Source organism: Salvelinus namaycush, chromosome 29, assembly GCF_016432855.1.
Source record: "Salvelinus namaycush isolate Seneca chromosome 29, SaNama_1.0, whole genome shotgun sequence".
Classification (NCBI taxonomy): domain Eukaryota; kingdom Metazoa; phylum Chordata; class Actinopteri; order Salmoniformes; family Salmonidae; genus Salvelinus; species Salvelinus namaycush.
This window is the reverse complement of record NC_052335.1, coordinates 7,756,190-7,780,466: the sequence shown is the minus strand read 5'-3', so window position 1 is coordinate 7,780,466 and position 24,277 is coordinate 7,756,190. Positions and strand designations below refer to the sequence as shown.

General features: G+C 42.7%; 1 protein-coding gene across 2 annotated transcripts in view; it reads right to left on the bottom strand.

The window, feature by feature from the left end:
• Positions 1-23,834, bottom strand: part of LOC120024493 (visinin-like protein 1) — a 40,904-nt gene extending 17,070 nt beyond the window's left edge. For both annotated transcript variants that reach the window (XM_038968751.1, XM_038968752.1), the window contains exon 1: positions 23,673-23,834. In XM_038968751.1, coding sequence (XP_038824679.1) covers positions 23,673-23,834 — 162 coding nt within the window. The remainder of the gene's footprint in view (positions 1-23,672) is intronic.
• Positions 23,835-24,277: the final 443 nt, after the last annotated feature.

The following is a 24,277-nucleotide window of genomic DNA, read 5'->3' as shown; positions in this document are numbered from 1 at the left end:
CACATCCGAATAGCGTCGGAGCCGGTGTAGTACAATTTAATCTTAGCCCTGTACTAATGCTTTTCCTGTTTGATGGTTCGTCTGAGTGCATAGCGGGATTTCTTATAAGCGTTCGGGTTAGTGTCCTGCTCCTTGAAAATGGCAGCTCTATCCTTTAGCTCAGTGCGGATGTTGCCTGTAATCCATGGCTTCTGGTTGGGGTATGTACGTACGGTCACTGTGGGGACGATGTCATCGATGCACTTATTGATGAAGCCAGTGACCTGATGTGGTGTACTCCTCAATGCCATCGGAAGAATCCCGGAACATATTCCAGTCTGTGCTAACAAAACAGTCCAGTGGCTTAGCATCTGCATCCTCTGACCACTTCTTTATTGACCGAGTCACTGGTGCTTCCTGCTTTAGTTTTTGCTTGTAAGCAGGAATCTGGAGGATAGAATTATGGTCAGATTTGCCAGGTAGAGGTAGCGCGAGGGAGAGCTTTGTACACATCTCTGTGTGTGGAGTAAAGGTGGTCTAGAGTTTTTATCCCTCTGGTTGCACATTTAACATGCTGTAGAAATGAGGTAAAATGGATTTAAGTTTCCCTGCATTAAAGTCCCCGGCCACTTGGAGCGCTGCCTCTGGATGAGCGGTTTCCTGTTTGCTTATGGCCGTATACAGCTCATTGAGTGCGGACTTAGTGCCAGCATCGGTTTTTGGTGGTAAATAAGACAGTTACGAAAAATATAGATGAAAACTCTTGGTAAATAGTGTGGTCTACAGCTTATCATGAGATACTCTACCTCAGCCGTTCAAAACCTAGAGACTTCCTTAATATTAGATTTTGTGCACCAGCTGTTGTTTACAAATATACACAGACCGCACCCACTTGTCTTACCGGAGGCAGCTGTTCTGTCTTGCCCCGCAAGCTGTATTTTATCCATGTTGTCATTTCGCCACGAATTGGTGAAACATAAGATATTACAGTTTTTAATGTCTTGTTGGTAGGATATTCGTTATAGTAGCTTGTCTATTTTGTTATCCAATGATTGTACGTTGGCTAATAGGACTGATGGTAGAGGCAGGTTACCCACTCGCCTTCGGATCCGTGCAAGGCGCCCCGACCTTCATCCCCGATATCTCCGTCTCTTTCTCCTGCGAATGACGGGGATGAGGGCCTTGTCGGGTGGCTGAAGTAAATCCTTCATGTCCGACTCGTTAAAGAAAAAATCGTCGTCCAGTACAACGTGAGTAATTGCTGTCCTGATATCCAGAAGCTCTTTTCGATCATAAGAGACAGTGGCCGAAATATTATGTACAAAATAACGCAAAAAAACACACACAATAGCACAATTGGTTAAGAGCCTGTAAAACAGCAGCCATCTCCTCCGGCGCTAGGTCATCTGATGCAGCACTCCATCACTCTTCTTCTTGGTCAAATAGCCCTTACATAGCCTGGAGGTGTGTTGGGTCATTGTCCTGTTGAAAAACAAATGATAGTCCCATTAAGCGTAAACCAGATGGGATCGCTGCAGAATGCTGTAGTAGCCATGCTGGTTAAGTACGCCTTGAATTCTAAATAAATCACTGACAATGTCACCACCAAAGCACCCCCACACCATCACACCTCCTCCATGCTTCACGGTGGGAAACACACATGTGGAGATCCACACGTGGAGATCATCCGTTCACCTACTCTGCGTCTCACAAAGAAACGGCAGTTGAAACTAAAATCTCAAATTTGGACTCATCAGACCAAAGGACAGATTTCCACCGGTCTAATGTCCATTGCTCGTGTTTCTTGGCCCAAGCAAGTCTCTTCTTATTATTGATGTCCTTTAGTAGTGGTTTCTTTGTAGCAATTCGACCATGAAGGCCTGATTCACGCAGTCTCCTCTGAACAGTTAATATTTAGATGTGTCTGTTACTTGAACTCTGTGAAGCTTTTATTTGAGCTGCAATTTCCGAGGCTGGTAACTCTAACGAATGTATCCTCTGCAACAGATGTAACTCTGGGTCTTCCTTTCCTGTGAAGGTCCTTATGAGAGCCGGTTTCATCATAGCGCTTGATGGTTTTTGCGACTGACCTTCATGTCTTAAAGTAATGATGGACTGTTGTTTCTCTTTGCTTATTTGAGCTGTTCTTGCCATAATATGGACTTGGTCTTTCACCAAATAGGGCTACCTTTTGTATACCACTCCTACCTTGTCACAACACAACCGATTGGCTCAAACACATTAAGAAATAAAGAAATTCCTCAAATTAACTTAACAAGGCACACCTGTTAATTGAAATGCATTCCAGGTGACTACCTCATGAAGCTGGTTGAGAGAATGCCTATGTAGATATTCCATAAAAATAGTCATTTGCAACATTAACGATGTCTGCACTGTATTTCTGATCAATTTGATGTTATTTTAATGGACAAAAGATGTGCTTTTCTTTCAAAAACAAGGACATTTCTAAATGACCCCAAACTTTTGAACGTTAGTGTATATATATATACATATATGTGTGTGTGATGGGATGTATAGACGTTATGGACAGTATGTGAACAGAATTTGTAGTATATCTGAAGAATATGTAGGATATAATAGTATATGTACAGAAATAGTTAAATAGGATGGCCTCGTCGAGAATACAGTATATACATATGAAATTGATAAAACTATGTGTAAACATTATTAAAGTGACCAGTGTTCCATGTTTATGTACATAGGGCAGCAGCCGCTAAGGTGCAGGGTTGATTAGTTAACCAGGTGGCTAGTGACAGAGACTAAGTTCATGGATGAATAAGGCTTTCTGTTTTATGCAACCTCTCCAACAACAAATGTAGTTGGCCTATTTTAAGAGCCTTACAGTACAGAGATGGCAGGGAAAGGGAGCTGTTACCATATCTCTGTCCCAAATGGCACCCTATTCTCTATACAGTGCATTACATTTGACTAGAGCCCTACAGGCCCTAGAGAAGGAATAGGGTGCCCTTTCAGATGCAACCTCTTGTCCCGAGAGAGCATCACTCACACACAGATGCTGGCTTGTTCAGCGAGCAGAAAGAGAGAGAGAGAGAGCTGCTGAGTGCATGTATAATCCAGCATTTGGATGTTTCAAGTTTTGTGCAACCGCCCGACCAACAGGGTCTCTAAGACGCTTTCTGCACTCTTACGTAACACCTCAGTGACATGCAAGGCAGAGAGGGGAGAGAGCCAAACTCAGGCACCCTCCGGGGCCACTGTCCCAGCTATAAAACTCACACACAAACACACTGAGCGGCCGCAACGTGTCTCTCCCCAACCATTCAGCTTTGCAAATAGCTTTTTTTTATCATTTACTAATTACCCTGGGAAGGGATAAACAGCATATGCTTACCATGCCAAATGTCAAATTAAAACGTCTTTACTGGTCCCCGCAGGACTAGGGAGCGAGAGAGGCTGAAGGGAAAGAGAGGGATAGCGAGAAAGAGAGAGGGAGAGAGAGAGAGAGAGAGAGAAGGGTACAGGGAAAGATTGCACAGCAGCATGCCCACTCCCAAGTAGCCACCATGACTGTATCATGAGAAAAAAACAAGTTAATTATGACAGATTATACAAAAGGCTGTACACTGCAGGTATCCTCCAAAACAGCAGGGAGGATGGCAATGAGAGGTTGGATTTAAACCACATTATGGGGTCAACAAATTGACTAAGGCTGCATCCCAAATGGCACGCTATTCCCTATACAGTTCACTACTTTTCTTCAGTGCTCTGGCTAGGATTGGGGAACGAGATAACTGATCATAGATCTCTACCTAGGGGAAACTTCACCCCGGAGCATCATCTTGCCACAATACTGTCAGTCTGTTTATCAACCAGCAGAGGGAGTCAGTGAGAGAGGACGCAGAGGGAGCAGGGCCATTGAAAATGCCAGCCTCCCTCCCTCTGACTCAGCTTTTAGTGGCTGCCAGGTAAGCCCGGGGACAGCCCTAGTCTCCCTTATCTGTTCAGGAGAGCTGATCTAGAATCAGGTCACCCCTGTCCATGTAATCTTATTCAATATGATCTAAAAGGATAAACTGATCCTAGATCAGCACTCCTATTCTGAAATTATTTATTCATGCGGGCCCTGGGGTTGCCCCTAGTCTACTAGCCTAGACTTAATGTGCTCAGATCACCAATGCTCCTCCATATTCTGTGACCCTGTTCGCGCTGCACTACTCACCACAGTCCAGTCCTCCTCCTACAGTATACCAGATCATGGACTCAAAATAACAGCGATGGGGATGTCTGTGCGTGTGTAAAGGCTACACTGCTCGATTAGTGAGTACCGCTTCCCCCTGACTGAGCTTATACTGAGGCCCAGACTCAGGACCCTTGCCTCGCAAACACACCTGCCCGACCTCCTGAAGAGCCTTCTTCAATTGCACAAGGGGCGACACTTCAGGCTGAGTGAGTTTCACAGTTCCCCATCTGGTAGATGTATCTTTCAGCCAAAATATAGACTTTACTTATAAGCCACAAATTATTCCGCTTCCCCCTCAGCATGGTGGTGTGGTGGTTGAAGATATCCCTCTGGTGGTGTGGGGGCTGTGCTTTGGCAAAGTGGTTGGGGTTATATCCTGCCTGTCCGGGGGTATCATCGGACGGGGCCACAGTGTCTCCTGACCCCTCCTGTCTCAGCCTCCAGTATTTATGCTGCAGTAGTTTGTGTCGGGGGGCTAGGGTCAGTGTTATATCTGGTATTTCTCCTGTCTTATCCGGTGTCCTGTTTTGAATTTAAGTATGCTCTCTCTAATTCTCTCTTTCTTTCTCTCTCTCGGAGGACCTGAGCCCTAGGACCATGCCTACCTGGCATGATGACTCCTTGTTGTCCCCAGTCCACCTGGCCGTGCTGCTGCTCCAGTTTAAACTGTTCTGCCTGCGGCTATGGAACCCCGACCTGTTCACTGTGATTACTATTATTTGACCATGCTGGTCATTTATGAACATTTGAACATCTTGGCCATGTTCTGTTATCTCCACCCGGCACAGCCAGAAGAGGACTGGCCACCCCTCATAGCCTGGTTCCTCTCTAGGTTTCTTCCTTGGTTTTGGCCTTTCTAGGTAGTTTTTCCTAGCCACCGTGCTTCTACACCTGCATTGCTTGCTGTTTGGGGTTTTAGGCTGGGTTTCTGTACAGCACTTTGATATATCAGCTGATGTAAGAAGGGCTATATAAATACATTTGATTTGATATACCGAAACTTCTCTACTTTTCCATACGAGAACATGAAAAACAATATTAGATTTTTTTTTACTTCCGGTACTTCTGTCAAATGTGTTTCACATCATATACGGATTGAGAGGTTTGAGTCTGTGTAATCATTTGTCTGAATCTCCTCAAAGGGGCAGTAGTAAGCTAGCCAATCTACTTGTGCTTGCGCATGCAGCTGAAACAGTGCAAGCAACTTTTGCGAAGCAAGCAAGAGAGAGAAAATGCTGACGCCTGGCTTCTTCTTACGAAAGCATAATACTTCCATGCCCGCAGCTTGTTGGCAAAACTGGCTCCAGAAGGGAAATATGGGAAAAGTTGCTTACAGAGCAGATGAGGGCCAGCCCACTGAAACAGCTATGCAAAAGGGGTTACAAAGCAGTGCAGTGCAGACATAGAAACAATTTTACACATGACATTTGCATTGTAATAATATTCTACTAGCAACTAAATTCAAATTGTTTCTGAGTGACAATGACGTGAACATATATTCAGCATGACATTCATGTAAGCATTATAATATGATTACAACGCAAAAGTAATGTGAAATTCACTGCTAACTTAACCATGACAGCAATATATTTAGATTATTTCGCATTTGTCTGGGCTTGCTAGCAGTAGCCACTAGCCAGCCAGCAGCCCTGGGCGGAGCGTTGCACCCTGGGAGTTGAAATGCACTCTGGGAATCGTATTATGCGGTGTAAAATCCATCATAAGGTGTGTAGACTATTGCAATATACACTCAGGGTCCAGTTTATTAGGTACACCATCCGTTCACAAAAATGGATCACTCCTACAGACAGTGGGTCACGTGGCCGTGGCTTGCTATAGAAAGCAGGCAGACAGGCGTCGAGGCATTCAGTTAGTGTTTGATTGAACCTTAGAATGGGCAAAACGAGTGACCTAAGCGACTTTGAGCTTGGTATGATCGTCGGTGCCAGGCACGCTGGTTCCACTATCTTAGAAACAGCCGGCCTCCTGGGCTTTTCACACACAGCAGTGTCTAAAGTTTACGGAGAATGGTGCGACAAACAAAACACATCGAGTCCGTAGGCAAAAGTAGCTCGCTGATGAGAGGTGGAAGGAGAATGGCAAGAATTGTGCAAGCTAACAAGCGGGCCAGTACAACAGTGGTGCGCAGTATGGCATCTCGAAACGCACAACTCGTCGGTCCTTGTCACGGATGGGCTATTGCTGCAGACGACCACACTGGGTTCGACACCTATCAGCTAAATACAAGAATAAGCGGCTCCAGTGGCGATGCAATCACTAACACCGGAAAATTGAGGAGTGGAAAAACATTGCCTGGTCTGACGAATCCCAGTTCCTGTTGTGTCATGCTGATGGCAGAGTCAGGATTTGGCGTAAGCAGCATGAGTCGATGGTCCCATCCTGGGGCGATCCTGGTGTCAATGGTACAGGCTGGTGGCGGTGGTGTAACGGTGTGGGGAATGTTTTCCTGGCCACGTTAGGTCCTTTGACCTTGTTTTTTTTACCAAATGAGCAACATGTCCATGCCCCGAAGAATTCAGGCTGTTCTGGAGGCAAAGGGGGTCTAGATGGGTGTACCTAATAAACTGGCCACCGAGTGTAGAAGCTTCAGAAATTAGCTTCAACGTGTTGTTTATGTCGTTTTGGAACTAAACTATTAGTTGTGATTAATAATTAATCATAGGTCTAAGGAATGTCATTTGACCCAATATTATGGGCATAGATTAACAAATTAACACTGATATGTATCAAATAAAATTTTGAAACAGTTTAGATGTAATTGTAATATGATTTTGTTTGCTGAGAGTCTCAGATAGGGTTTTGCATAAGGATCATTTAAGATATTCTTGTTATTTAATATAGTGTTTTATTTTAGAAAGAAATTTAATATAGAATACATACTATTTGTTAATTTGGTTTACCAGTTATCAACATTGTTCAATGTAAAAAAAAAAAAAAAAAAAAAAAATGTAAAAAAAGAAGGTTATTCTGTGATTTTAGCTAATACGCTTAATTATTTTGTCGTCTTATCATTTTAGTATCGAGTATCGTTTAGGTATCAAGTATTGTGATACTAAACCTGGTATCGGTATCAAAGCCAAAATTCTAGTATCTTGACAACACTAATGTAGAATAACACTGAATTTTTGTCTCCTTACATAATACTGAACCATGTCTCCTTACCATTGCTAAAAACAGACCATAGGGAGCACTAATTAAGAGAACATTCACTTTGTTATGCAGTGAATTAAAAAGAGTTCAGTTCACACCATCATCCTATTTAGTGTAGCATCTCTCTCTCACACTTTCTCGCTTTCCCATCCTCTCAACCTCCCTCCCCTCTCTCTCTCTTGTTCTCTCTCTCCCTCACCCCCTTCTCTCCCTCGCTGCAGCCAGAGTCAGAGGAGCAGTGGACGGGCATGTTGCCCTTTCTCTAGTGATTGAATTAGATGGGCAGTTGGCCTGCGGGATAACAGGGCTTGGCTGGCACAACACAACACAACCCCCCTCTACTCTGCTGCTCTGCTACAGTCCCAGTCCAGCACACACAAACTAGAGCTAGGACGATAAGATGAAAATGATCGACACAGACAATACCGATCACTTATCGCAGGCATTTGGCTGATATCATTCATTACGATGTACTAGAGAAATTAGAAGTTTGAAATGAAATGTTTGCTAATATGGGTGATTGTTAATGGGACAATTGATGGCTACAATCAAATAGTAGTTTTAAAGAATAATAAAAAAAACTAACTGTTTTTAATGTTATAAAGGAATCATTCTATTTATCGTTATCGCATCAAGTTAGGCAAATTATCGCAATATGGATTTTTGTTTATATCGCCGAGCCCTAACATGCTTGCGCGCAAACACGCACACATACACACACACACACACACACAGTCCCAGGCACGGTTAGACCTACAGTATATAAAAGCTTTTTAACACCTCTAAAGTGGCAGTAGCTGAACAAACTTTGGCAGGCAAAATAAATTAATACTTTAATGATTTTATAAATTTTTCATGGTCGGAAAAGTCATTGATGATTCCTAGATCGTTAAAGCACATCGTTCTTAGATTAATTTAATTGATTTAAACGAAGTGCCAATGTTTGATCATAAACTCTCTGGCTTGATTTTTACTTGATTGTTACTGTCTAAAACTGGGAGGGAAGTATTGTATATTGGGTCAATGAATGCAGCTAGTCACAATGCAGTCAGTCTAATAATCACACATTTCCTGCATTGGGGGATGAGTTTATAATTAACAACATGAACATAACCACAAGTTATTTGCACAATTCAACAATGAAAATGTTAATGAATTTTCTTTAACGGCTCAAATCTAATAACGAGAACTATAAAGCCAAGTGAACCATGCAGTGAAGCAGTTGTATTGCTGCTCTTCTGTGAGAAAAGGACATCACTGAGAAATCTAGGGTGGGGCTCTATCCCTAAGTAGTCTCTGGTAAATGTGACGTTTCTCACAGTCTGATGTATGACGCAGGCTCTCAGCCCCAGCTTAGCTCCAGCCCTGTCCCCAGCCCCTAGCTCCAGCCCCAGCCTTAGCTCCAGCCCTGTCCCCAGCCCCTAGCTCCAGCCCCAGCCTTAGCTCCAGCCAGTTCCCCAGCCCCTAGCTCCATCCCCAGCCTTAGCTCCAGCCAGTTCCCCATCCCCTAGCTGCAGCCCCAGCCTTAGCTCCAGCCAGTTCCCCAGCCCCTAGCTCCAGCCCCAACTCCACTCCCATCCTCCATGTCCATTCCTGAGCCCCATCCCTAGACCCAGCCTCTCTCCCAACACCATCCTCCATCCCCAGCCCCAGCAGCAATAGATCACAGCCACTAGTGTTGGGGTGGGGTGGGGAAGACTGACTGGGCTGGTGGGAGACCTTAGGGTGACAGAAAGAGTAGGCCAGGGGAGGATGTGCCAACTGTAGTTTAAGTGGTGTAAGGTAAGCCTGAACTGCACTTCATCCCAAAATTGCCAACTGTAATTTAGAGAGGGAATCTGAGATTGGTACATCTATATTTCAACTTTTAACTTAATGACATGTAGCCATTGATTCTTGAAGACTTTAAAACTCTCTTTATCCATGTCTTCATTCCACCATATGGGTTTCCTATTGATTAGGGAAGCAAGGCCAATTTATGTCCTTTAGAAAAAATTATAAAACCTTGTTTGGCTTTGACTTTCTGTCTTTACTCTGCAACGCTGCTGCAACAGCTATTCTTTAACCAATAGATAGTTCAATTCAGTTAGGGAGCTCAGCTAAGCCACAGAGGTCAGGAAGGAAGTTCCCTCTTGCCAATAGGTTTAAATTAAACATGATATACAGTATGTATCTAATCTGCTTTGCATTAGCTAATTAGGCATTAAAAGTCTAAACATGGATTCACCAATCCCATATTCCCCCTTTAAATTAAAGTTGCCAATTTTCTGTGGTCTACCCCTTCACCAAGACGCTTCCACTAGCTTCCATGGAAGCTTGTGTCACACACAGACAAGCCAATATCAAGATACATTTCAATCTCATCTAATCATAACTGGAAAAAATATGTAACATACTGATGTTACCTCTGCTGATGCTGCCTCTATATTTATGCATCACTTCACACGAACATTTCCACTGCTGTACGAAATACTGATAAATGACTCCAGTTCAGACAGAATGAAGTGAACAATATACTACTCTTTTCAATTCTCCCTCTGTTGTGACAGTGATGGAGCATGGCGTGTGAGCGCTTCAAATGACAGCTGCTATTTTTAGACCACCATCACTACAGACATACTTAGGCAGAGGGGGAGAGAGAGAGAGACTCCAGGTTTGTTGTGGGACAAGTATGAAAAATGTATGAGTGCATACATTCAGCATACATTCAGTATGTCGCTCTGGATAAGAGTGTCTGCTAAATGACAAAATATATACAGCGCTTTCGGAAAGTATTCAGACCCCTTGACTTTTTTTCACATTTTGTTACATTAGAGCCGTATTCTAAAACTGATTTAATTGTTTTTTTCCCTCATCAATACCCCATAACGACTAAGCAAAAACAGGTCTTGCAAATTTATTACAAATAAAAAACTGAAATATCACATTTACATAAGTATTCAGACCCTTTTAATCAGTACTTTGTTGAAGCACCTTTGGCAGCGATTACAGCCTTGAGTCTTCTTCGGTATGATGCTACAAGCTTGGCACACCTGTATTTGGGGAGTTTCTCCCATTCTTCTCTGCAGATCCTCTTAGGCTCTGTCAGGTTGGATGGGTAGCATCACTGCACTGCTATTTTCAGGTCTCGCCAGAGATGTTAGATTGGGTTCAAGTCCGGGCTCTGGCTGGGCCACTCAAGGACATTCAGAGACTTGTCCCGAAGTCACTCCTGCATTGTCTTGGTTAAGGTTCTTGTCCTGTCGGAAGGTGAACCTTCGCCCCAGTCTGAAGTCCTGAGCGCTCTGAAGCAGGTTTTCATCAAGGATCTCTCTGTACTTTGCTCCGTTCAAATCCCCACAGCATTATGCTGCCACCACCATGCTTCACCGTAGGGATGGTGCCAGGTTTCCTCCAGACGTGACGCTTGGCATTCAGGCCAAAGAGTTCAATCTTGGTTTCATCAGACCAAAGAATCTCTCATGGTCTGAGCGTCTTTAGGTGCCTTTCGGCAAACTACAAGCGGGCTGTCGTGTGCCCTTTACTTAATAGTGGATTCTGTCTGCCCACTCTACCATAAAGGCCTGATTGGTAGAGTGCTGAGAAATGATTGTCCTTCTGGAAGGTTCTCCCATCTCCACAAAGGAACTCTGCAGCTCTGTCAGAGTGACCATCAGGTTCTTGGTCACCTCCTGGACCAAGGCCCTTCTCCCCCGATTGCTCAGTTTGGCCGGGCGGCCAGCTCTAGGCAGAGTCTTGGTGGTTCCAAACTTCTTCCATTTAAGAATGATGGAGGCCACTTTCTTGGGGACCTTCAATGCTGCAGACATTTTTTGGTACCCTTCCCCAGATCTGTGCCTGGACACAATCCGGTCTCGGAGCTCTACGGACAATTCCTTCGGCCTCATGGCTTGGTTTTAGCTCTGACATGCACTGTCAACTGCAGGATCTTATATAGACAGGTGTGTGCCTTTCCAAATCATGCTCAATCAATTGTATTTACCATAGATGGACTCCAAGTTGTAGAAACATCTCAAGGATGATCAACGGAAACAGGATGCACCTGAGCTCAATTCCGAGTCTCATAGCAAAGGGTCTGATTACTTATGTCAATAAGGTATTTCAGGTTTTTAATTTTAGTAAATTAGCAAACATTTCTAAAAACCTGTTTTGACTTTGTCATTATGGGGTATTGTGTGTAGATTGATGAGGGAATAAAACTATTGAATCCATTTTAGAGTAAGGCTATACCATAATAAAATGTGGAAAAAGGGAAGGGGCCTGAATACTTTCCGAATGCACTGTATATTCTGGGCTATAAAGAGGTAAGACAGTTATATTATACTAAGCTCATTAGGTATTATGTTATATTATATTTGTGACTAGGGTGGGCATTCTAGTTTCTTTATTTCTATGTTTTCCATTTCTTTGTGTTTGGCCGGGTGTGGTTCTCAATCAGAGGCAGCTGTCTATCGTTGTCTCTGATTGAGAACCATACTTAGGTAGCCCTTTTTTCCACATGTCTTTGTGGGAAGTTGACTTTGTTTAGGGCACATAGCCTTTGAGCTTCACGGTTTGTTTTTTGTAGTGTTTATTGTTTTGTTCGGCGTCATTTTTATTAAATAAAAGAAAATGTACACTCACCACGCTGCACCTTGGTCCTCCTCCTTCAACAGCCGTGACAAGAATCAATGGGTATACATCATTAATTGAATATCAATAAATATTTCAGATTGCACTTCTAAGAGTCTACGCTCCATTTTTTTCCTTCATTTTCTTCATTTAGCAGACACTCGTATCCAGATCGACTTACAACTAGGTCATTCATTTGAACCCTTTGTATGTTTTTCATGTTTTGAACAGCTATTTTGATTAATTTCATCCATAGCCACTTATGAAAGTTGTCATTCATTCAAAGTGTTCTGTTTCTGTGATACTCAGAGGCTGAGAAATTGATCATTGGGCTAATCTGATATACCGGTAGGACCTACTGTAAGATGGCCACCGATATGGGTGTAATAGGCGATATGGGCTCCGGTGCCATCAGACGTTTGTTTGTCTCTAACTTTGGAACGCTACGGGCTATCAACTCAGTTCCAATTGTATCTGAAAGGTGAGACTCTCAACTTGGTATGGAGACATTGACTGGAATGTATTTACATTTTTCAGTTATTTTTGGGGTTATAGTGTCTGACACGCCCCCCAGGGGCCAAATCTGGGGTGGGTCCATATCTATATCTTTTCAGTGTACATACAACTACCTTTGTGCTTTTATCACAACATTTACTATTATGTCCACATTTTTCAACTACGTCGTAAACCACTAGTATACAAAAGAGCGATTATTTTTCATTTCTCCATATTAACACAGAACCCTTGGGGTCAAAATTGACCCCTGTTGGGGCTTTTATGGTTAAGATATCTAGGTGAGATAACCACATATCTTAGTAAGTACATTTTCCCTCAGTGCTAGTAGGAAAAGACAGGTGCAGGTCATTTTTTGGGGACCGGGGGTGCTGTGTTTTTTTTTTAAAGATACTGTACTCTTGGAAGAGGTATGGTTTCAGAAGATTTTCGGAAGATGGGAAGGGGCTCCGCTGTCCTGACGTTAGGGGGAAGCTTTTTCCGCCATTGAGTTGCCGGGACAGAGAAGAGCTTTGATTGGGCTGAGCGAGAGCTGCTTGTCATATTATTGATTGCTGCTGGCCTCGTCTCTCTCTGTCACTGATCATATGACTGTTTCCATTTGTGGAAATAAAAGCACTGACAACGTCATTCATTCTAAACTTGTGACAGTAATACTCCGAATGTCTGGGAGGAGGGGGGGTCACACACACACACACACTCATGCCCCCTCTGCATCAAACACCCTACAGCAACGGAAGTGAGAAGCACCAAACCAGAATCTATCTATCCATCCCATCAATCCAGGTCAGTTTACTGTTCTGTGTCTCCTGGTGTTGTGCAGTGTGAGGGCTGGGTTGGGTTTCCATCAGTGTGTGTGTGTGTGTGCGTGTGTGTGTGTGTGTGTGCGTGTGTGTGTGTGTGTGTGTGTGTGTGTGTGTGTGTGTGTGTGTGTGCGTGCGTGCGTGTGCGTGCCTCTGTGTGCGTGTGCGTGCATGCGTGTTAGGCTGAGTTGGATTGGGTTTCGATCAGCGTGATCCCCTGCTGTGTAGAGAGACCAAGGTCCTGCAGACTACTGCATGGTGCTCTGTGGGGTGGCGGGTGATGTCACTGCGAGTCTTTCATTAGAAACCAAGGCCGGTTACCAATGCACATTGCCATTTATCTCTTTTCAGTTACAGTATTGTGATGTACTGCACTGTGTATTGTATGCTAGTGATGTACCGAGTTTCAGATGTACTCATGTGTAAACTTTTTATACTGAAAAGATTGACAGTGTTGACCAAATCCTCCTCCTCATCTTCCTCCTCCCCAGCAGCATACCACCCTGCACCCCACTGCTGGCTTGCCTCTGAAGCTAAGCAGGGTTGGTTCTGGTTGGTCCTTGGATAGGAGACCAGATGCTGCTGGAAGTGGTGTTGGAGGCACTCTTTCCTCTGGTCTGAAAAAATTATAACATCCCAGTGCCCCAGGGCAGTGATTGGGGACATTGCCCTGTATGGGTTCTGTCTTTCGGATGGGACGTTAAACGGGTGTCCTTACTCTCTGTGGTCACTGAAGATCCCATGGTACTTATTATAAGAGTAGCGGTGCTAACCCCGGTGTCCTGGCTAACTTCCCAATCTGGCCCTCATACTATCATGGCCACCTAATCCTCCCAAGGTTCAAATTGGCTCATTCATCTCCCCTGTAACTATTCCCCAGGTTGTTGCTGTAAATGAGAATATGTTCTCAGTCAGCTTACCTCGTAAAATAAGTGTAAAAAAAAAAATCCTCATCATTAGAATACAGCACCACGTGCACATTTGCTCCCCCCTTCTCCCCCAGTGCATATGCTCCCCTTAGGCTAATTACAGTGTGAAGGCTGCATTCAGCAGGAACCATACATTAAGTCCATTACTCTGCTGTTCATCACTGATGACCCGGCAACATCTACATCGTCACAGCAAGACCAAACACACACGGGCAACCCAGTCACTTACCTGACACCACTGTCATTACCCCGGAACCTAGATAGAGTACCGCAGTATGAGTCAAAATACCCATAAAACCTAGTATTCAAACAAGGAAATGGTTCCAATCGTTTTTTAGAAACACTTAAAATAAGGGCTGTGTTTCGTGTAGGCTTACCCTGGTGTGACGTTTTGATAACCGTGTAAATCTCTCTTGGACAAGGTGACTTTTATCTATTTATTTAGCTAAAATGCTAAAATTATGCACAATATGACTTGAATATATCTAGCTACAACCAGGCCTGCCCTGAGAATAGTCTTGGTTTCCACTAATGCAATTCTTCATGCAGAGTGGGGGACAGAGAGACTAGCAATTAATGGAGGAAGTTATTTCTGATTTCTGCACGTAAAAATTAGCACGGGACGGGAGTGATTTTTATCAGGATCGGACAGGATAAATCCGGGGTTATAAAAAACTGTTGCGTGAGTCGGAAAATACGGGAAAAATTTGACAGAACAAGACGGGACAGGAATTAATTTTCACTCCTTGGTCAACCTCTGGTGAGGAGCGTCACACAATGTAGTAAGAAAATGCATTACATATTCTGCTATTCTTTCGGTTGTGCTGAAAGAATAGCATGTCAGAGGGAAAAAAACAGTGTTTGTTGTTTGCAGTAACTTTTTAGCTTTTGTAATATCGCAAACAAATGCAAGCTTCGCCATTAATAAGGATTCCATCTTTAACATGCGATGACAATACAACAGAACAGAATAACAGGAATGACATTTACTGTCTCTTGTGGCCAAAAACAAGTATCTGAAAGCCACGCTCCGACTAAACCACGCCTGCAGTTTTCTGATCTGATCCTCTGCGTCATATCTTAATAACCCAACATCAATAACCCAGCATCAACAACCCTACCCGGCTCTTTTTAAGGAAACAACCCAACTAAGTGACCCAATGCCTGCAACCCAGCAGTTGGGTCATCCAAACAACCCATAATTTTCGAGGGTGTAGGCTAGGTTGAAGATACTGTAGTTAGCTAGCGACCTAAGCCAACAACTAATAATTATCATCATAAACAAATGTCATTACATCACAAAAACTTTTCAGAATTGAAATAGGAGGCTACAGTAATATAAGATTCTGTAATTGGCTTGACAGCCAATATTGTATTATTCAACATTGCTATTAAAATACTGTGCATTCGAAAAGTATTCAGACCCCTTCTCTTTCTCCACATTTTGTTACGTTACAGCCTAATTCTAAAATGGATTAAATAAAAAAAATCCTATGATGACCCTATGATGACAAAGCAAAAAACGTTTTTTTGACATTTTTGCAAATAAAAAAATAAACAAAACAGAAATACTTTATTTACATAAGTAATCAGACCCTTCGCTATGAGACTCGGAATTGAGCTCAGGTGCATCCTGTTTCCATTGATCATTCTTGAAATGTTTCTACAACTTGATTGGAGTCCACCTGTGGTAAATTCAATTGATTGGACATGATTTGGAAAGGCACCCAACTGTCTATATAAGGTCCCACAGTTGACAGTGCATGTCAGAGCTAAAACCAAGCCATGTGGTCGAAGGAATTGTCTGTAGAGCTCCGAGACAGGATTGTGTCGACGCACAGATCTTGGGAAGGGTACCAAAACATGCAGCATTGAAGGTCCCCAAGAACACAGTGGCCTCCATCATTCTTAAATGGAAGAAGTTTGGAACCACCAAGACTTTTCCTAGAGCTGGCCAAACTGAGCAACCGGGGGACAAGGGCCTTGGTCAGGGAGGTGACCAAGAACCCGATGTTCAATCTGACAGAGCTCCAGAGTTCCTCGGGAGAATCTTCCAGAAGGACAACCATCTCTGCAGTACTCCACCAATAAGGCTTTTACTGTAGAGTGACCAGACGGAAGCCACTCCTCAGTAAAGGGCACATGACAGCCCGCTTGGAGTTTGCCAAAATGCACCTAAAACACTATCAGACCATGAGAAACAAGATTCTCGGGTCTGATGAAACTTGGCCTGAATGCCAAGCGTCACGTCTGGAGGAAACCTGGCACCATCCCTACGGTGAAGCATGGTGGTGGCAGCATCATGCTGTGGGGATGTATATCAGAGGCAGGGATTGGGAGACTAGAAGGATTGAGGGAAAGACGAACAAAGGAAAGTACAGAGAGATCCTTGATGAAAACCTGCTCCAGAGCTCTAAGGACATCAGGCTGGGGCGAAGGTTCACCTTACAACAGGACAACGACCCTAAGTACACAGCCAAGACAACACAGAAATGGCTTCGGGACAAGTCTTTTGAATGTCCTTGAGTGGGCCAGTCAGAGCCCGCACTTGAACCTCATCGAACATCTCAGGCGAGACCTGAAAATAGCTGTGCAGCGACGCTCCACATAAACCTGACAGAGCTTGAGAGGATCTGCAGAGAAGAATGGGAGAAACTCCCCAAATACAAGTGTGCCAAGCTTGTAGCATCATACCCAAGAAGATTTGAGGCTGTACTCGCTGCCAAAGGTGAGTAAAGGGTCTGAATACTTATGTAAATGTGATATTTATGTAGTTTTTTAAATACATTTGCTAAAAAATCTAAAAACCTGTTTTTGTTTTGTCATTATGGGGTATTGTGTGTAGATTGATGTGAGAAAAAACAATTAAATCAATTTTAGAATAAGGATGTAACATAAAAAAAATGTGGGAAAAATCACTAGCTTAAGTTGAAAACAAACATGCTAGCAGTTCATTGTGCTCACGATGACGCATCTCAATCTTTACAGCTGATCGATTTCTGAGTTCGGTCTGGAAAACTATTACTGGAAATCATTGGTACGCAGCTGCGCATGCAATCAGAGACAACAGAGAGGATCAAAATAGAATCTACCACCACAGAGGCAAAAAAGAAAAACACCAAAGCTATGCCTTCAGCATGCACTGATATTGCGCTCACCCCAAAAAAAAGGTTTACTCCCCTTGATTCCTACAAAAGGATTGCCACTACAAATACAGTTGAAATGAAAAAGGAGTGATTGAAAAGAAAGATTGAATGTAGTTTTAACGTAGCCTATTTGAGCACACTGGGACTCTAGAGAGTTGACAATAGAAGTCGAGAGACTTCAGTATTTAGCACGGTGACAGAAATGGCATCTGGACAGTTGTCTCAGGTGGATGGTTTGTGAACCATTCAAAAGCATTATGTCATGGCCGACTGTTCTCTCATCCCCCCCTCTCTCACGATCACTGAACATACACTCCCCTACATATTTAGTTGGACGGTGCTGCTAAAATGTGTACATCTGGCTCTATACGTCAGCATTTCATGAGGCGACAGAACAGAATGTCACCTTTTTATTTTAGGTTATTTTCATACCTACAGTGCGGTCCAAAATGATTGGATCCCTTGATGAAGATGAGCAAAAAAGACCGTATAAAATAAATAACACAAATACTGTGGTGTATTGTATGCTCAAAATGTTTATTTTTAAAATATTATTTTATACTAATACAATTGCTCAGAGAAAGAGATGTTGCTTTACAAGTTAATTCTTTATTATTGGATCCCCTGTTTTCAGTACTCCAGCACCCTCCCCTTGTGAGGATAACAACACTGAGCCTTTTACTAAAACGTTTTATGAGATCATATAACACATGGGAGGGATCTTATACTGTTCCCACTGGGCACAGACATCAATTCAACGTCTATTCCACGTTGGTTCAACGTTGATTCAACCAGTCTGTGCCCATTTCCTGATCCTTGATATCCTTTGTCTGTGCTTCTGGACTGCCCTCTTCAATTCAAACCACGGGTTTTCAATGAGGTTCACGTCCGGAGACTGAGATGGCCATTGCAATATGTTGATTTTGAGGTCAATTAACCATTTCTTTGAGGATTTTGATGTGTGATTGGGGCTATTGTCTTGCTGGAAAATTCACTTGAAGCCAAGTTTTAGCCCCCTGGCAGAGGCAAGCATATTTTTGACTAAAATGGCCTTATGCTGTTCATGAAACTGTTGACCTTAACAAGGGCTTCAGGACCAATGGAAGAAGAATAGCCAGATAACATCAAAGAACCAACACCATATCTTACAGTAGGGATGAGATGTTTTCTACATATGCATTGTTCCTTCGAAGGCCAAACCCACCGCTGTTGTGAGTGGCCAAAGACCGCTATTTTCGTATCATATGATAATACTTATGCATAATCAGTTACAGACGAACGAAGATCATACCAACCACAAAATGCCAATACCTCCCTTGTTATTGGTAATGGTGAGAGGTTAGAATGTTTTGGGGGCATGATCTTTGTGCATCTGTAACATTAATGTAGAAGTGTTCAAAAACATATTATATTATTCATTATAATAAAAGTGACTCCAAAATGACACAATACATTATTTTCCATTCATTTCTATTGGGCACAACATAATCGAAACACAACCAAAACGAAACACAAATGCATCCAACAAGTGTGTTGCGTCACAAGCTAGATGTAGTCATTGTGTGCTAGGAATATGGGACCAAATAATAAACTTTTGACAAAATCTAATGTAATTTCCTCAGCAATCCACACAGAATACCCCATCATGACAAAGCAAAAACCGATTTTTAGAAAATTTAGCAAATTTATTCAAAACAAAAAATAGAAACACATTTATATAAGTATTCAGACCCTTTGCTATGAGACTCGAAATTGAACTCAGGTGCATCCTGTTTCCATTGATCATCCTTGACACGTTTCTACAACTTGATTGGAGTCCACCTGTGGTAAATTCAATTGATTGGACATGATTGGAAAGGCACACACCTGTCTATATAAGGTCCCACAGTTGACAGTGCATGTCAGAACAAATACCAAGCCATGAGGTCAAAGCAATTGTCTGTAGAGCTCAGAGACAGGATTGTGTTGAGGCACAGATCGGGGGCAGGGCACAAAAACATTTCTGCAGCATTGAAGAACACATTGGCCTCCATCCATCTTAAATTTGGAACCACCAAGATTCTTCCTAAAGCTGGCCACCCAGCCAAACTGTGCAATCGGGGGAGAAGGGCCTTGGTCAGAGAGGTGACCAAGAACCCTGTGGTCACTCTGACAGAGCTCCAGAGTTCCTCTGTGGAGATGGGAGAACCTTCCAGAAGGACAACCATCTCTGCAGCACTCCATCAATCAGGCCTTTATGGTAGAGTGGACAGACAGAATCCACTCCTCAGTAAAAGGCACATGACAGCCTGCTATGAGTTTGCCAAAAGGCACCTAAAGACTCTCAGACCATGGGAAACAAGATTTGCTGGTCTGATGAAACCAAGATTGAACTCTTTGGCCTGAATGCCAAGCGTCACGTCTGGAGGAAACCTGGCACCATCCTTACGGTGAAGCATGGTGGTGGCAACATCATGCTGTGGGGATGTTTTTCAGAAGCAGGGACTGGGAGACTAGTCAGGATCAAGGCAAAGATGAACGGAGCAAAGCACAGAGAGATCCTTGATGCAAACCTGCTCCAGAGTGCTCAGGAGGGGCTCAGCCCGGACTTGAACCCAATCGAACATCTCTGGAGAAACCTGAAAATAGCTGTGCAGCAACGTTCCCCATCCAACCTGACAGAGCCTGAGAGAATCTGCAGAAAAGAATGGGAGAAACTCCCCAAATACAGATGTGCCAAACTTGTAGCGTCATACCCAAGAGGACTCGAAACTGTAATCGCTGCCAAAGGTGCTTCAAAAAAGTACTGAGTAAAGGGTCTGCATACTTATGTAAATGTTTTATTTCATTTTTTTATCTTTATAATTTAGCAACATTTCTAGAAAACAGTTTTTGCTTTGTCATTATGGGGTATTGTGTGTAGATTGATGAAGGAAAAAAAACGATTTAATTAATTTTAGAAAAAGGCTGTAACCTAACAAAATATGGAAAAAGTCAAGGGGTCTGAATACTTTTTGAAAGCACTGTATGTATGCAAAAGGTGACATTGTACTTTCTCCTCATATAAAACATTCAATCTAAAATCCAAAATGGAAGAGTGTAGAGCCAAATTAAATGTTTTTGCTTATCTGTCCAAATATATACGTAGGGGAGTGTATGTAAGTCACATCGAACATACCTTCAAACACACACACACGTGAGCACTCCCACGCATTTGCACAAACACACCGTTCCTTTTAACAGGAACAGTCTGTCCAGCTGATGTGACATCATCCATTTTCTCACTATCTGAGCCTTTGGATTGAAATTAAAACCTTATCACTGATATCCTGTTGCCTGGAAACCAAATAGAATGCCACAATAAAAGGTTAACATGTCAGCAGCCATCAGCCTTTAAAACCTCTGTGGAACGCCACTCTGTAGTCTGTATGGTACATAATGTTCACCCACAGTGCACTCAATGCATTGACTGTGTATTACAGTAAAATGTTCTCCAAAGTGTCGGAGTACAAAAGCCTCTCAGCCAGTCACACAGAACCCCAATTGGGGACGAGAGGGTGTACATGTAGGCCGCCTGCATTTCCAATTGAAGTCGGAAGTTTACATCCACTTAGGTTGGAGTCATTCTAACTTGTTTTTCAACCACTCCACAAATTTCTTGTTAGCAAACTATAGTTTTGGCAAGTCGGTTAGGACATCTACTTTCTGCATGACACAAGTAATTTTTCCAACAATTGTTTACAGACAGATTATTTCACGTATAATTCACTGTATCACAATTCAAGTGGGTCAGAAGTTTACATACACTAAGTTGACTGTGCCTTTAAACAGGTTGAAAAATTCCAGAAAATGATGTCATGGCTTTAGAAGCTTCTGATAGGCTAATTGACATCATTTGATAATTGGAGGTGTGCTTGTGGATGTATTTTAAGGCCTACCTTCAAACTCAGTGCCTCTTTGCTTGACTTCATGGGAAAATCAAAAGAAATCAGCCAAGAACTCAGAAAATAAATTGTAGATCTCCACAAGTCTGGTTCATACTTGGGAGCAATTTCCAAACGCCTGAAGGTATCATGTTCATCTGTACAAACAATAGCAAGTATAAACACCATGGGACCATGCGGCCGTCATACCGCTCAGGAAGGAGACGTGTTCTGTCTCCTAGAGATGAATGTACTTTGGTGCGAAAAGTGCAAATCAATCCCAGAACAACCACAAACGACCTTGTGAAGATGCTGGAGGAAACAGGTACAAAAGTATCTATATCCACAGTAATACGAGTCCTATATCGACATACCCTGAAAGGCCGCTCAGCAAGGAAGAAGCCACTGCTCCAAAACCGCCATAAAAAAGCCAGACTACAGTTTGCAACGGCACATGGGGACAAAGATTGTACTTTTTGGAGAAATATCCTCTGGTCTGATGAAACAAAAATATAACTTTTTGGCCATAATGACCATTTATGTTATGTTTGGATGAAACAGGGGGAGGCTTGCAAGCTGAAGAACACCATCCCAACCGTGAATCACGGGGGTGGCAGCATCATGTTGTGGGGGTGCTTTGCTGCAGGAGGGACTGGTGCACTTCACAAAATAGATGGCATCATGAGGGTGGAAAATTATGTGGATATATTGAAGTAACATCTCAAGATATCAGTCAGGAAGTTAAAGCTTGGTCGCAAATGGGTCTTCCAAATGGACAATGGCCACAAGCATACTTCCAAAATTGTGGAAAAATGGCTGAAGGACAACAAAGTCAAGGTATTGGAGTGGCCATCACAAAGCCCTGACTTCTATCCTATAGAACATTTGTGGGCAGAACTGAAAAAGCGTGTGGGAGCAAGGAGGCCTACAAACCCGACTCAGTTACACCAGCTTTGTCAGGAGGAATGGGCCAAAATTCACCCAACTTATTGTGGGAAGCTTGTGGAAGGCTACCCGAAACGTTAAACAATTTAAAGGCAATGCTACCAAATACTAATTGAGTGTATGTAAACTTCTGACCCACTGGGAATGTGATGAAAGAAATAAAAGCTGAAATAAATCATTCTCTCTACTATTATTCTGACATTTCACATTCTTAAAATAAAGTGGGGATCCTAACTGACCTAACTGACCTAAGACAGGGAACTGACCTAAGACAGGGAATTTGAACAAGGATTAAATGTCAGGAATTGTGAAAAACTGAGTTTAAATGTATTTGGCTAAGGTGTATGTAAACTTCCGACTTCAACTGTATATTTGAATGTGTGTTTATGTATAGTAGCGGGTTCTAAAGCCTCCACTAAAGCAAACTATGGGTGCATCCCTATTTCCTTTATAGTGCATTACTTTTGACCTGGACCCATAGGGCTCTGGTTAAAAGTAGTGCACTATCTAGGGAATTGGCTGCCATTCCGGAAACAATCTTGAGCAGCGTTGGTATTTCGAGCCGTGCCATTAGAACTCTGTAACATGGCTAATGTAATGGTCTTTCATTACGTGGCATTTCCTGAGAGGACTGACCAAGGTAATGATGTAAGTGGTTATATATCCACTAATCATAAATCTACCCTCCAGTACACATGACACTGTACATATGGTCAATATTCATACAGCATAGGATACAAAGTGGTCTAAGGGTACAAGACCTTAATGTTCTTGTTTTCGATTCATTAAATAGAAGATTATAAAGATTGAACATCGTTTTAATGAAATGTTAGCTATCTAATGTATTTAGAACTAAAACATTTATAATTCATGGGTTCTAATTGAATTAATTTCCTTTTTTGAAGACTTTTCCCTGAGTAATAATATTAAAGGAGATTTTAATCAAAGTGCTCCGTTTCCTGCCCAGATACAAGAGGGAACGAATAACATAACAGATACAGCTGAGGGAATAGGAGAGGAGTATGATATCGCGTTCTGTAATGTTCCTGTTACTCATTACAGTACTTTCATTGAGCTTGCCATAGTATCGTGTTGGTTCGATTGCTCTGCCACTGCGATGACATTTGCATTTCTGCTAGTTCTTAAAATGTCTGTAGAGTATTGAGTTGTATGGTTTTAGAAGACTTGGACTAGTGAGGAAATTGAAGCCATGTAGCACTGTGCTTCTCTTCTCCACTCTACCATATAGAGACATTGCTGATAAAAGTGTCTGTGTCTATGCAGATGTTGGCAAAGTGACAGTGTTAGGGTGCATCCCAAATGGCACCCTTATGCCCTATATAGTGCACTACCTTTGACCAGAGCCTGATGGGATCTCGTGAAAAGTTGTGCACTTTATAGGTAATAGTGTGCAGTCAGATGAGGGCAGAGTGACAGTGTTCTGTAGCTACCTTCACGTAGAGTTGTTGGAACTCGTCTAGATTGAGTCGTCCACTGGGGCAGTCTTTCAGGAAGCCTTTGTACCACTGTTTCAGCTCGTGCTCATTAAATTCCGTGCTCTTCACCAGATCCTCCATCACCTCCGGGGTCAGCTTGCTGTTTTTCGCTCCCATTTTGTCTGGAAAAAAATGTCAGAATAATTATTTTAGAATGTCAGCGGGGGGAAAAGTATGGGACGGTCACGGTGTTCTTTTCGAATGTCTGGATGGAAAGAATGACGCTGAACTATTTTGGAAAGTCTGCAAAGAATGAATTACACATATTTTTCTTTCCGTTGCGTTTCTACCAGACCAGGTTAAATACCTGGGACAGTCTGGACAAACAATGACAGAAATCAGCAGTGTTATCAATCAGGCCTGCTTTGAACGAGGGAGAATATTCTAGAGTGGCAAATTCTATTTTACACACCTACTCCACATCTCTGTGGCTAAAATGGCTGTAATGTGTCCACAACACCTGTGAAACTAAAATATCACCCCAGTCCAATACATTATGTGATATTTAGGGCAACGTAATGATGTTGAACACTGTGTGTATTTATATACCACGTCTATAT